Below are 15686 nucleotides of genomic sequence, written 5' to 3'. Positions count from 1 at the left end.
TTCTGTGTCAAATACCAAGCGTCCTGCACGGTGTTGGGCTGTGAACACAACCCCCATCTGTGGACGTCGAGCACTCAGACCATCCTCATGGAGTCGGTTTCTAACCATTTGCGCAGACTCATGCACATTTGTGGCATGCTGGAGGTCATTTTGCAGAGCTCTGGCAGTGCTCCTCCTGTTCCTCCTTGCACAAAGGCTGAGGTAGTGGTCCTGCTGCTGGGTTGTTGCCCTCCTAGAGCCCCCTCCATGACTCCTGGTGTACTGGCCTCCAGCCTCTGGTCACTACGCTGACAGACACAGCAATCCTTCATGCCACAGCTCCATTGATGTGCCATCCTGGATGAGCTGCACTACCTGAACCACTTGTGTGGGTTGTAGAGTCCGTCTCATGCTACCACGAGTGTGAAAGCACAACCAACATTTAAAAGTGACCTAAACATCAGCCAGAAAGCATTGGTACTGAGATGTGGTCTGTGGTCCCCACCTGCAGAACCATACCTTTATTGAGTGTGTCTTGATAATTGCCAATAATTTCCATCTGTTGTCTATTCCGTTTGCACAACAGCATGTGAAATTGATTGTCAAACAGTGTTGTTTCCTAAGTGAACAGTTTGATTTCACAGAAGTTTGATTTACTTGGAGTTATATTCTGTTGTTTTTTCCCTTTATTTTTTTGAGCAGTGTATATATATTATATATATATATATATTATATATATATATATATATAATGTAATAGATGAGGCTCCTCCATGTCAGCTATGTCCTGTGTGTATATATATATATATATATATATATATATATATATATATGTAATAGATGAGGCACCTCCATGTCAGCCACAGCCTACTTCTTCTGCAGCATCACACAGCGACTTCCTGTTATGAGCATGGAGTGGGCGTGGCTTGATACATACACATGCACACACATGCATACATACACTCAACTTTATATATATAGATGACCACTTTCAGAGAAACATAAAAATAGTGACATTGCCTGATGGCAGTATGTAATTTTTTATCAAACCATTTCTCCTTTAATCCGTAAAACCCATTGATTAACAGCATCATTTCATCATTGCCAGCATGAGGCAAGGAAAAGTAGAAACTACCGTCTTTTACACAGCTTTTTAAAAAAAGAATGTTTTTTCCATCCAGTACGCTTTACGGTGCTAGAGAATTAAACTGTCTTCTCATTTTTGAGCAAAAATGTTTAAACCTTTCTGTCAACAAAAGGGGGGTATCTGCTTACCTTCGGTCGTTCAGCTCTGTTTTTATTTCTGAAACACAAAACAACATGCATGTGAGCAATATGCACAATGTCAGCTGCATAATATTAATAGATATTGTAGACCTTCAATTATTGCAGGTTTTACATTACATAAGGTGTCTTCACGGGCCACTGTCTTGATGGGTGCATTGGTGGCATTTTAAATAAAGGGATCTATAACAATGGAGTTTGAGGGATGCTGAATGGAGCTTCTGCATTTCTGAAAAAAACATGTGTAGGGCTTTCCAGGAGAGACCAGTCAGTTGTTGATTCCCCATTCTTGAAGCAGTGCCCACACGTCCACTCAGATGGATTGTAGATCCAAAACTCAGCACTGTTTTATAGATGCTGCTACTTAAAGGACTATTTTTATTACAATAAATGGTTTTAAAAAAAGGAAATTTGCAATTTACCTGTTATTAAAAACTCTCTCTGTTCTCTAGAGAATCAATGGATTTTTTATTTTATTGTTTACTGCTCCTTGCCTCGTATCCCATCTATTGCTGCAATTAAGTCTACGAGTAGCCGTTCTCCACAACAATGAGTGAAGCGCTTTCAAGCTGTTTCTAATGGAGCTTGTAAGTGTTGCTCTGAAGCTGGCTGGATGTTCACTGTGAACTTCAGATCCAACTTTCTGCAATGTTCCATTAAAACTGTATGGAGCACTATATGTATGGTGCCCATAATACTGTATGGAGCACTATGTGGTGCCTAAAATACTGTACAAACCAATATATGGGGCTCATTATTCTGTATGGAGCGCTATGTGGTGCCCATAATACTGTATGGAGCAATATATGGGGCTCATTATTTGGTATGGAGCACTATGTGGTGCCCATAATACTGTATGGAGCAATATATGGGGCTTATTATTCTGTATGGAGCACTATGTGGTGCCCATAATACTGTATGGAGCAATGTATGGGGATCATTTTTTCTATGGAGCACTATATGGTGCACACAATACTGTATGGAGCAATATATGTGGCTCATTATGTATGGAGCACTATAATACTGTATGGATGACTATACTGTTTGGTTTCTGACTTTTTGTAGAATATACAATATGTATCACTCATGTAATGTAAGTAGTACAGTAAGTGAAATATTTGGCATTGTACTATACCTACATTTCTCTGCCGTAACTGTGCATCATGAATCGTGGTATGTGTTAACCCCTTTCTGACATGAGATGTACTATTCCATCCATGTGACCCGGGCCAATTCGATCATGGACGGAATAGTACGTTTCAGAGATCAGCCATGATCACGGGGGGATCGTGGCAGATTGTTGCCGGGTGTCATCTCATCCTGACAGCTGGCACTCGGCAGTAGGTGCCAGGAGCAGTCACAGACCGCTCCTGGCATTATAACCCCTCAAAATGCTGCGATCGGACACGATTGCAGCATTCCGGAGGCCGGCAAAGGGGCTGACAGCCCTCTGCCTTTGCATCGGAGACCCCGCAGCGTGATACAGGGTCCCGATGTTGCCATGGTGACCCTATGTCGTCATGACATCTGGGTCACCAGCGCTAGAAAACTTGGTGATCATGCGCAGTGCATGATCACCAATCTCTCTCTGTCAGTGCAGCGCTGACAGCTTATATGGCATGCAGATGCTGCTTCATCTGCATGCCATAGAAGCAATCAGCCTGCAAAAAATGATTGTCCCATAGTAAGTAAAGTAAAAAAGTTAGAAAAAAGTAAAAAAAAATGTTTTTTAAATAATTGTAACAATATTTAAAAAACAAATACAAAATAATAATAAAAAAAATAATATTTATTCTATCAATAAATAAATATTTTAATGAAAAAAAAAATCTAAACAATAAAAGTACACATATTTGGCATCGCCGCGTCCGCAACGACTCGACCTATAAAACTATACCACTAATTAACTCCTTTAGTGAACACCATAAAAAAAAAGACAAGGCAAAAAACAACGCTTTATCACCATACCGCTGAACAAAAAGTGGAATAGCACGCGATCAAAAAGATGGATATAAATAACCATGGTACATCTGAAAATGTCATCTTGTCCCGCAAAAAATGAGCCACCATACAGCTTCATCAGCAGAAAAATAAAAAAGTTATAGCTCTTAGAATAAGGCTAGGTTCACATTGCGTTAGTGGGTGATCGCTAACGGACAGCGTTGCACGGCGAAAATATCGCAATTAACGCCGTGCAACGGGTCCGTTACCCGGACCCATTGACAGCAATATTGTTTCAGCCTGAAGCGCATCGCTAGCGCGTGCCTTTTTCGGCTCGCGCTAGCGATGTGCCGTTCTTTTGTGGCGCGCCTCGGACGCTGCTTGCAGCGTCCGCGGCGCGCCCGAGGTCCGTTCCCCACTCTCGCAGATCGTTAGCGCGACCCCTAAACGCGGCCCTTACAAATACATTGCGTTAGCGCAATCCGCTAGCGCTAAACGGATTGCCCTAACGCAATGTGAACCTAGCCTAAAGGGATGCAAAAATAATTATTTTTTATAAAAATAGTTTTTATTGTATAATAGCACCAAAACATAAAATATAAATCAGGTATTGCTGTAATCGTCTAACCCAAAGAATAAATCTGCCTCATCAATTTTACCACAAATGGAACAGTATAAACGTCCCCCCCAAAAGAAATTCATGAATTGCTGGTTTTTGTTAATTCTTTCTCCCAAAAATAGGAATAGAAAGTGATCAAAAAACGTCATGTGCCCGAAAATGGTATCAATGAAAACAGCAACTCGTCCTGCAAAAAACAAGACCTCACATGACTCTGTTGGACGAAATATGAAAAAAAATTATAGCTTTCAAAAAATGGTGATGCAAGAACTATTTTTTGCAATGAAAACCGTATTTTAGTGTTTGACAGCAGCCAAACATAAACACTCATTATAAAGTCTCTTTCAAACGTCCTGATATTTCCGGTACCGAAGATGTCAGTGTCCGTGTGTATAATACTTGCGGCACACGTGTGGCTTGCGTGTTCCATATCAGTACCACAAGAACGGGTGCCAGGTAAGAAGAGTTACAGTAGGTGCTGTTCCCCAGCGCCGGGTGCTGAACACGACTCTCATCATTCTCCCCTGCTCTGCCGGAGATCGGCGCCAGTAGGGTAGAATGATGAGAGTTACATGTAAGTAATAAAAGAGACAGCAGGCAGCGGCTGATGAAACTATTACTCCCATCAGCCTACCCCTGCTGCTGCTAATAACAGTGACAAAAGGAGCGGCGGATGGGAGTATTCATCTGCCGCTCCTGCTCTGAAAATAAATACGGTAATTAAAAAAGTATGGCGTGGGGACCCCTCTATTCTTGATACCTAACCTTTCTGAAGCAGACAGCTGAGGGTTGCAGCCCCTAGCTGTGAGTTTTGCCTGGCTGGTTATCAAAAATAGGGGGGGAACCTTTTTTAAATTACCTTATTTATTTACAGCGCAGGAGTGACAGATGAATACTCCCATCCGCCACTCCTGCTGTGTTATTAGCAGCAGCAGGCTGATGGGAGTAATAGTCCCATCAGCCACCGCCTGTTGTCTCTTTTATTACTTAAATGTAACTCTCATTATTCTACCCTGCTCGTGCCGATTGCTGGCAGAGCAGGGAAGAACGAGGAGAGCCGTGCTGAGCACTCGGCGCCGGGGAACAGAGCTTACTGTAATGCTTCTTCCCCGGCCCCGATGCATGTCACATGGATCACATCCATGTGTGTTATGTGTATGCAGTCTCGGACTGGCCCATAGGGTAACAGGGGAATCCCCCGATGGGCCCCTGTGCCGATCTGGGCCTGCAACCCCACTGTATGGGCAGTACTTGGCATAATTTACTTGATTCACTCAGTACAGAAATAAGCAGCATCTCATCATTCATTAACTAAATGACCCAGTTTATTGTTATATAGAGATATAGCTAAATTTGTAAATGACGGCAGTGTAATATTTGTATTAAGGTGAAAAGTGGGCCCCCCAAAAATCAATGTTACTGGTGGGCCCATGGCATCCCAGTCCGACACTGTGCGTGTCCTGACATTAAAAAATGGACATGTCAGTGTGTTTTGCCCACGGACACACGGTCTGTGGAAACACACGGACATGTGCACAGACCCATTCACTTGAATAAGCAAAATATTGCTCTATTCCTCCCGAGTCTCTCCGCATGGCTAAGTAGCACTGTACAGCCACATGTGGGGTATTCAGTAGAAATTGTTTGATAAATTTTGCTGCCATTTTTACCCACTTCTTGTGAGAAAATGTCAAATCTTTGGCTAAAACAAAACTTTAGTGGTAAAAATGTAGTTATTTTGTCCTCACTGCCAAATGGTATAAAATTCTGTGATATACCCATGATGTCAATATGATCACTGCACCCCTAGATGAATTCATTGAGAGTTGTAGTTCATAAAATGGTGTAACTTATGGGGGGTTCTGATGTTTGGCACCTCATGGGCTCTCCCAGTGGACCATGGCACCTGCAAACTATAACAGTAAAATTTGGCGCTCCTTCCCTTCTGAGCTCTGCCATGCACCCAAACAGTGGTTTATTCCCACATATGGGGTAACAGCGTACTCAGGACAAATTGCACAATAACATTTGGGGTCCAATTTCTTCTGTTACCCTTGGGAAAATAAAAAATTGGGGGCGAAAAGATCATTTTTGTGAAAAAATATGATTTTTCATTTTTACGGCTCTACTTTATAAACTTCTGTGAAGCACTTGGGGGTTCAAAGTGCTCACCACACATCTAGATATGTTCCTTAGGGGGTCTAGTTTCCAAAATGGTGTCACTTGTCGGGGTTTTCCATTGTTTAGGCTCTCCAAATGCGACATGGCATCCAATCTTAATTCCAGCAAATTTTGCGTTGAAAAAGTAAAATTTGGCGCTCCTTCCTTTCTGAGCTCTGCCATGCACCCAAACAGTGGTTTACCTCCACATATGGGGTATCAGCATAATCAGCACACATTGCACAACAACTTTTGGGGTCTAATTTCTCCTGATACCCTTGGGAAAATAAAAAATTGTGGGCAAAAACATAATTTTTGTGAAAAAAAATATCATTTTTTATTTTTACGGCTCTACTTTATAAATTTATGTGAAGCACTTGGGGGTTGAAAGTGCTCACCACACATTTAGATAAGTTCCTCAGGGGGTCTAGTTTCCAAAATTACTTATGGGGGTTTCCACTGTTTAGGCATATCAGAGGCTCTCCAAACACGACATGGCGTTAAATCAATTTTGAATTGAAAAACTAAAACGGCGCTCCTTCCCTTCTGAGCTCTGCAATGTGCCCAAACAGTGGTTTACCCCTACATATGGGGTATCATCGTACTCAGGACAAATTGCACAATAACTTTTGGTGTCCAATTTCTCTTGTTACCCTTGGGAAAATAAAAAATTGGGGGCAAAAAATCACTTTTGTGGAAAAACTGTGATTTTTTTATTTTTACGGCTCTATGTTATAAGCTTATGTGAAGCACTTGGGGGGTCAAAGTGCTCACCACACATCTAGATAAGTTTCTTAGGGGGTCTAGTTTCCAAAATGGTGTCACTTGTGGTGGGTTTACATTGTTTAGGCACATCAGGGGCTCTCCAAACATGACATGGCGTTCGATCTCAATTCCAGACAATTTTGCATTGAAAAGTCGAATCGCGCTCCTTCCCTTCTGAGCTCTGTCATGCACCCAAACAGCAGTTTACCTGACATACTGGGTATCAGCGTACTCAGGACAAATTGCACAACAACTTTTGGGGTCCAATTTATCCTGTTACCCTTGTTAAAATAAATAAAATTTGGTCTGAATTAAATTTTTTGTGAAAAAAAGTTAAATGTTCTTTTTTTTTAAACATTCAAAAATTTCCTGTGAAGCACCTGAAGAGTTAATAAACATCTTGAATGTGGTTTTGAGCACCTTGTGGGGTGCAGTTTTTAAAATGGTGTCACTTTTGGGTATTTTCTATCATATAGACCCCTCAAAGTGACTTCAAATGTGAGGTGGTCCCTAAAAAAAATGGTGATGTAAAAATGAGAAATCGCTGTTTAACTTTTAACCCTAGTAACTTCCTAACACAAAAAATTTTGGTTCCAAAATTGTGCTGATGTAAAGTAGACATGTGAGAAATGTTATTTATTAACTATCTTGTGTGCCATATTTCTCTATTTTAAGGGCATAAAAATTCAAAGTTTGAAAATGGCAAAATTTTTCAAATTTTCACTTTTTACACAAATAAACGCAAATTATATTGAAGAAATTTTACCACTAACGTGAAGTACAATATGTCACAAAAAAAAATCACAGAATCGCCAAGATCAGTTGAAGCATTCCAGAGTTATTACCTCATAAAGGGACAGTGGTCAGAATTGTAAAAAGTGGCTTGGTCATTAACATGCAAACCACCCTCGAGGGTAAAAGGGTTAAAAGGGCCCTCTGAGCAGAGGCGTATCCAGGGGGAACAGCCGGGGCATGTGCCCCGGGCGCAGCCGACAGGGGGGCACCAGCGGGCCGCCTGATGCAGCGGTCCAAGGAGGCTCCTCGTCGGTGGCATTCTGCCGCCCCCACAGTCTGAGATAATCCCGTTCTCTCAATTTGACAGCCGGCTCAGAGAAAGTGCTGCGCGTCGTCGTCGAATCCCAAGTGTACAGCGAAGCCGCGGCGCCGCTGTCACTAGTACTCTTCGGCTTGCCTTGTAACTTTGTGTGATCCCTTCTCAGTTTAAGCCCTGACGACCACTGAGACGCTGACCGCCGCTGGCACTTCCGCATCAGGGAAGCGCCAGCAGCGGCTGACGTCACTCTTCACACAGACACAGCAGGGCAAGTGTTGTGAATTAGACTTTTTGGCTCCCTCTTGTGGTTACTAGTGATATGACTCTGGGATTGTCTTTCCTTAGTTTGGCACCCACCTGGGTCGTTAGTCCAGGGGAGTTGCTATATAAGCTTCCTGGATCCTTAGTCCAGTGCCTGGCATCGTTGTAATCAGATCCTTTCTGTTTGCTCCTGTCTGCTGGTCCGGGTTTGTGCAAAATTAAGCTAAGTCCTGCTTCTTTGTTTTTTGGTTATTTGCTTGCTCTCATTTTTGTCCAGCTTGTACTAAATGCGATTCCTGACCTTGCTGGAAGCTCTAGGGGGCTGGTGTTCTCCCCCCGGGCCGTTAGACGGTTCGGGGGTTCTTGAATATCCAGCGTGGATATTTTGATAGGGTTTTTGCTGACCATATAAGTCATCTTACTATATTCTGCTATTAGCTAGTGGGCCTCTCTTTGCTAAATACCTAGCTCATTCTTACGTTTGTCTTTTCCTCTTACCTCACCGTTATTATTTGTTGGGGGCTTGTATCCAACTTTTGGGGTCTTTTCTCTGGAGGCAAGAAAGGTCTTTCTTTTCCCTTCTAGGGTTAGTTAGTTCTCCGGCTGGCGCGAGACGTCTAGAACCAACGTAGGCACGTTCCCCGGCTGCTGCTATTTGTGGTGCTAGGATTAGATATATGGTCAGCTCAGTTACCACTGCCCTATGAGCTGGTTTTTTGTGTTTGCAGACTTAGTAATTATTTCTGAGACCCTCTGCCATTGGGGTCATAACAGTATGCCAGGCCAACATTGAATGTTTAATGCATTGCTGAAGTGGGATTATAAGAAAGGAAATTCTGAGGTTTTTTTTTTTTTTTTCCTCTCTTCCTCCCCTTTACCTCTGACTGGCTTGTGCTTGCTGCAGACATGAATGTCCAGACCTTGATTACAAGTGTAGACCAGCTTGCTGCTCGTGTGCAGGGCATACAAGATTTTGTTACCAGTAGTCCAATGTCTGAACCTAAAATACCTATTCCTGAACTGTTTTCTGGAGACCGATTTAAGTTTAGGAATTTCAGGAATAATTGTAAATTGTTTCTATCTCTGAAACCCCGTTCATCTGGAGATTCAGCTCAGCAAGTTAAAATTGTTATCTCTTTTTTACGGGGCGACCCTCAGGATTGGGCTTTCTCGCTAGCGCCAGGAGATCCGGCATTGGCAAATATTGATGCGTTTTTTCTGGCGCTCGGATTGCTTTACGAGGAACCCAATCTTGAAGTTCAGGCAGAAAAAGCCTTGCTGGCTATTTCTCAGGGCCAGGATGAAGCTGAAGTGTATTGCCAAAAATTTCGGAAATGGTCCGTGCTTACTCAGTGGAATGAGTGTGCTCTGGCCGCAAATTTCAGAAATGGACTTTCTGAAGCCATTAAGAATGTGATGGTGGGTTTCCCCATTCCTACAAGTCTGAATGATTCCATGGCGCTGGCTATTCAAATTGACCGGCGTTTGCGGGAGCGCAAAACCGCTAATCCTCTGGTGGTGTTGTCTGAACAAACACCTGATTTAATGCAATGTGATAGAATTCAGACTAGAAATGAGCGGAAAAATCATAGACGTCAGAATGGGTTGTGTTTTTACTGTGGTGATTCTACACATGTTATATCAGCATGCTCTAAACGCCTAACAAGGGTTGTTAGTCCTGTCGCCATTGGTAATTTGCAACCTAAATTTATTTTGTCTGTGACTTTAATTTGCTCATTGTCTTCTTACCCTGTTATGGCGTTTGTGGATTCAGGTGCTGCCCTGAGTCTTATGGATCTGTCATTTGCCAAGCGCTGTGGTTTTGTTCTTGAACCGTTGGAAAATCCTATTCCTCTTAGAGGTATTGATGCTACGCCATTGGCGGAAAATAAACCGCAGTTTTGGACGCAGGTAACCATGTGCATGACTCCTGAACATCGGGAGGTGATTCGTTTTCTTGTTCTGCATAAAATGCATGATTTGGTCGTTTTGGGTCTGCCATGGTTACAGACCCACAATCCAGTCTTGGATTGGAAGGCAATGTCTGTGTCAAGTTGGGGCTGTCAGGGAATTCATGCTGATTCCCCGCCGGTGTCTATTGCTTCCTCTACTCCTTCGGAAGTTCCTGAGTATTTGTCTGATTATCAGGATGTATTCAGCGAGTCCAGGTCCAGTGCTCTGCCTCCTCATAGGGACTGTGACTGCGTCATAAATTTGATTCCAGGTAGTAAATTTCCTAAGGGAAGACTATTTAATCTGTCTGTACCTGAGCATGCCGCAATGCGTTCGTATATCAAGGAGTCTCTGGAGAAGGGGCATATCCGTCCATCCTCTTCCCCTCTTGGTGCGGGATTCTTTTTTGTGGCCAAGAAGGATGGATCTTTGAGACCTTGTATTGACTATCGGCTTCTGAATAAAATCACTGTTGAATTTCAGTATCCTTTACCGCTGTTGTCGGACTTGTTTGCCCGGATTAAAGGTGCCAAGTGGTTCACCAAGATAGATCTTCGTGGTGCGTACAACCTTGTGCGCATTAAGCAAGGAGATGAATGGAAGACGGCATTTAATACGCCCGAAGGTCATTTTGAGTACTTGGTGATGCCTTTTGGGCTCTCTAATGCTCCCTCAGTGTTTCAGTCCTTTATGCATGATATTTTCCGGAAGTATCTGGATAAATTTATGATTGTTTATCTGGATGATATTCTGGTTTTCTCTCAAGATTGGGACTCACATGTGGAGCAGGTCAGGATGGTGTTTCAGGTTTTGCGTGAGAATGCTTTGTTTGTTAAGGGCTCAAAGTGTCTCTTTGGAGTACAGAAGGTTCCCTTTTTGGGGTTTATTTTTTCCCCTTCTGCTGTGGAGATGGACCCAGTCAAGGTCCGAGCTATTCATGATTGGACTCAACCCACGTCAGTTAAGAGTCTTCAGAAGTTCTTGGGTTTTGCTAACTTCTACCGTCGTTTTATCGCTAATTTTTCTAGCGTTGTTAAACCTTTGACGGATATGACCAAGAAAGGTTCTGATGTTGCTAACTGGGCTCCTGCAGCCGTGGAGGCGTTCCAAGAGTTGAAGCGCCGGTTTACTTCGGCGCCTGTTTTGTGCCAGCCTGATGTCTCACTTCCCTTTTAGGTCGAAGTGGATGCTTCTGAGATTGGGGCAGGGGCCGTTTTGTCGCAGAGAGGCCCTGGTTGCTCGGTAATGAGACCATGTGCTTTCTTCTCTAGGAAGTTTTCGCCTGCTGAGCGGAATTATGATGTTGGCAATCGGGAGTTGCTGGCCATGAAGTGGGCATTTGAGGAGTGGCGTCATTGGCTCGAGGGTGCTAAGCATCGTGTGGTGGTCTTGACTGATCACAAAAATTTGATGTATCTCGAGTCTGCTAAACGCCTGAATCCTAGACAGGCCCGCTGGTCATTGTTTTTCTCCCGTTTTGACTTTGTGGTCTCGTATTTACCAGGTTCAAAGAATGTGAAGGCTGATGCTCTTTCAAGGAGCTTTGTGCCTGACTCTCCTGGAGTCGCAGAACCAGTTGGTATTCTTAAAGAGGGAGTTATCTTGTCGGCCATTTCTCCTGATTTGCGACGTGTGTTGCAGAGATTTCAGGCTGGTAGACCTGACTCTTGTCCACCTGACAGACTGTTTGTTCCTGATAAGTGGACCAGCAGAGTCATTTCCGAGGTTCATTCCTCGGTGTTGGCAGGGCATCCTGGAATTTTTGGCACCAGAGATCTGGTGGCTAGGTCCTTTTGGTGGCCTTCCTTGTCACGGGATGTGCGGTCATTTGTGCAGTCCTGTGGGACTTGTGCTCGAGCTAAGCCTTGCTGTTCTCGTGCCAGCGGGTTGCTCTTGCCCTTGCCTGTCCCGAAGAGGCCTTGGACACACATTTCCATGGATTTCATTTCAGATCTCCCGGTGTCTCAGGGCATGTCTGTCATCTGGGTGGTGTGTGATCGCTTTTCTAAAATGGTCCATTTGGTGCCTTTGCCTAAGCTGCCTTTCTCTTCCGATCTGGTTCCTGTGTTCTTTCAGAATGTGGTTCGTTTACATGGCATTCCTGAGAATATTGTGTCTGACAGAGGATCCCAGTTTGTTTCCAGGTTCTGGCGATCCTTTTGTGCTAGGATGGGCATTGATTTGTCATTTTCGTCTGCCTTTCATCCTCAGACTAATGGACAAACGGAGCGAACTAATCAGACTCTGGAGGCTTATTTGAGGTGTTTTGTTTCGGCAGATCAGGATGATTGGGTGACCTTCTTGCCGTTGGCTGAGTTTGCCCTTAATAATCGGGCTAGTTCCGCTACTTTGGTTTCGCCATTTTTCTGCAACTCTGGTTTCCACCCTCGTTTTTCCTTGGGACATGTGGAGCCTTCTGACTGTCCTGGGGTAGATTCTGTGGTGGATAGGTTGCAGCAGATCTGGAATCATGTGGTGGACAACTTAAAGTTGTCACAGGAGAAGGCTCAGCGTTTTGCCAACCGCCGCCGCGGTGTGGGTCCCCGACTTCGTGTTGGGAATTTGGTATGGCTGTCTTCTCGATTTGTTCCGATGAAGGTCTCCTCTCCTAAATTTAAGCCTCGCTTCATCGGTCCTTACAAGATATTGGAAATCCTTAATCCTGTGTCCTTTCGCTTGGATCTTCCGGTGTCGTTTGCCATTCACAACGTGTTCCATAGGTCTTTGTTGCGGCGGTACGTTGTACCTGTGGTTCCTTCTGTTGAGCCTCCTGCTCCGGTGTTGGTTGAGGGCGAGTTGGAGTACGTGGTGGAGAAGATCTTGGATTCTCGTCTCTCCAGACGGAGGCTTCAGTATCTGGTCAAGTGGAAGGGCTATGGTCAGGAGGATAATTCCTGGGTGGTTGCCTCTGATGTGCATGCGGCCGATTTAGTTTGTGCCTTTCACGCTGCTCATCCTGATCGCCCTGGTGGTCTTGGTGAGGGTTCGGTGACCCCTCCTTAAGGGGGGGGGGTACTGTTGTGAATTAGACTTTTTGGCTCTCTCTTGTGGTTACTAGTGATATGACTCTGGGATTGTCTTTCCTTAGTTTGGCACCCACCTGGGTCGTTAGTCCAGGGGAGTTGCTATATAAGCTTCCTGGATCCTTAGTCCAGTGCCTGGCATCGTTGTAATCAGATCCTTTCTGTTTGCTCCTGTCTGCTGGTCCGGGTTTGTGCAAAATTAAGCTAAGTCCTGCTTCTTTGTTTTTTGGTTATTTGCTTGCTCTCATTTTTGTCCAGCTTGTACTAAATGCGATTCCTGACCTTGCTGGAAGCTCTAGGGGGCTGGTGTTCTCCCCCCGGGCCGTTAGACGGTTCGGGGGTTCTTGAATATCCAGCGTGGATATTTTGATAGGGTTTTTGCTGACCATATAAGTCATCTTACTATATTCTGCTATTAGCTAGTGGGCCTCTCTTTGCTAAATACCTAGCTCATTCTTACGTTTGTCTTTTCCTCTTACCTCACCGTTATTATTTGTTGGGGGCTTGTATCCAACTTTTGGGGTCTTTTCTCTGGAGGCAAGAAAGGTCTTTCTTTTCCCTTCTAGGGCTAGTTAGTTCTCCGGCTGGCGCGAGACGTCTAGAACCAACGTAGGCACGTTCCCCGGCTGCTGCTATTTGTGGTGCTAGGATTAGATATATGGTCAGCTCAGTTACCACTGCCCTATGAGCTGGTTTTTTGTGTTTGCAGACTTAGTAATTATTTCTGAGATCCTCTGCCATTGGGGTCATAACAGGCAAGGCAAGCACAGGCTGCTGCTGAGATGCGCCGGTGTTCGGGTTTTGGACGGTGGTAAGTGCTCCAGCTCCAGAAAGCGGCCGCGGGGACCGGGTAATGGAGCTGAAGACACCGACTGAACTTAGAATCAGAATGATGTTTGAAATTTAAGGGGGCTGGTTGGGGGTCGGCTATATGGAGCCTTCATGATAGGGAGGGTCGGGAGCAGGGGCCAGGGTCAACGCAACGGTAGTAAATTGTGTGTTGTGTCACTTGTGAGGACTGAAGCAAAGCCCCTGGATGAAATCTGAGGAACATATGATATGGGGGGGATGGGGCAGAAATCAGGACATTATGGGGGAACAAATCAGGACAGTATCAATAGAGTTAAGGTTCAAATGGTGGAGGTTTGGGGGGGCGCCAAACTGATCCTTTGCCCCGGGTGCAGGAAAGGCTAGATACACCTCTGCCTCTGAGACTCTTTTGCCCAGGGCCCACCAAAACCTGGAGATGGCCCTGCTTGTAAGCCAGGCAATGCTCCTCTGCAAATTTAAATATGCTAATATCCTCTTCAGAGAGGAAGAAAACAGGAACTCTAGTAGCACACATGGGGGTAGCAATACTAAAAGTTAATATGCTAGGCTGGTAAAAGGTTCGATATTGACATATAGGATTGTTACCCCAATAGGTGGCACTAGTATTCTAGTCCTCTTTCTCTATGAACAAGATATTTGGAAACAAATTTTTTAATGAGAGTATTATTAATTATTCAATGACAATTCCTTAATTAAAAAAACTGTAATTTTGCTAATTTATTTTTTTCTAATCAAATATAACAAAGACCTCCTGACCTCAATTAAATTTTGCCAGTGGTGCTACTAGCTAATGCTGCAGTCAGTGTTCTATATGATTTTGCACAGAGAATAATTGAATCATAACATCTATAACCATTCTAGGAAAATGATCTTCACCTTGTTTTGTTCTCTGTCCTGCAGACCTCTAAGTTGTAACCGAAGAACAACAATTATAGTAATAACTTCTTTAGAAGGTGGTCAATGATCCATATTTACATGGCTGAAGGATTCTGTAAAGCTTCATTCAGGTGTCCATTTTTCATTCACTTCTTCTGAGTTTATAATTGATATGGCTGTTCACATGTCTGTGTATGCTTACCGATCAAGTAATCTGCACAAAATATGGAAACGTCCAAATTTTGATCAAAGTTGTGGATCAAACTCGCCAATGCAAGACTATGGGTCTGTGAATAATTCGAACAGCTCTTGGATGCATCCAGGGGCTGTCCATTTTACATGGGCTATTAGAAAGAAGAAGCTTGAGGAGTCCCCATTATTATTTTTTTTGCATTCGAGAAAAACTGATGGTAAAAACTGTCACACTGACCAAACTCTGATGAAAATAGGATACAAAACACTGATGAAAATTGGTCAATTTTTAGCATAGGAGAAATATCACTGTTGTTTGAGTGTGGCCCAATTTGCACTGACCCGTTCTAATGTTGGAAGCCTTTGTGTAGTTTCCTGTGCCACATAGGCTATGTTCACTCATTGCATTTTTGCTGGGGTTGTTTTTTGTATTTGCTGATTTTGTTTCTGCAGGCAAAACCTGCTCTCTTGGCAGTAAAGAAGCTACTTACAAAAAAGCAGGCTTTGCTGCATTTTTTGCTGTGTTTTTTTCTGAATTTTTTACTGATTTTTCAGGATCCCAGATCAGTATTGCTTCTTCCACAGAAGCATGAACGCAGGAAACAAATAATGCAAGACATATGTGAAACCATAAAACAATTTTTGGCAAAAAAGGGCAATTTGATCCAAATATTTAGTGGAAAAAGATTTTTATGTCTGAAAAAATAGTGACTATTCTGATCAAATAGTTCACAGGAGTTCAAGAAAAA

At 43.6% G+C, this 15686-nt stretch overlaps 1 protein-coding gene across 2 annotated transcripts in view; it reads right to left on the bottom strand.

Moving 5' to 3' along the window:
• Positions 1-15686, bottom strand: part of CCDC170 (coiled-coil domain containing 170) — a 265520-nt gene that overhangs the window by 244506 nt on the left and 5328 nt on the right. For both annotated transcript variants that reach the window (XM_077283084.1, XM_077283085.1), the window contains exon 3: positions 1254-1281. In XM_077283084.1, coding sequence (XP_077139199.1) covers positions 1254-1281 — 28 coding nt within the window. The remainder of the gene's footprint in view (positions 1-1253; positions 1282-15686) is intronic.

The sequence above is a fragment of the Ranitomeya variabilis genome, chromosome 2, assembly GCF_051348905.1.
Source record: "Ranitomeya variabilis isolate aRanVar5 chromosome 2, aRanVar5.hap1, whole genome shotgun sequence".
NCBI classification, from domain to species: domain Eukaryota; kingdom Metazoa; phylum Chordata; class Amphibia; order Anura; family Dendrobatidae; genus Ranitomeya; species Ranitomeya variabilis.
The sequence above is the reverse complement of the archived record's forward strand: the minus strand, read 5'-3'. Positions and strand labels throughout refer to the sequence as shown.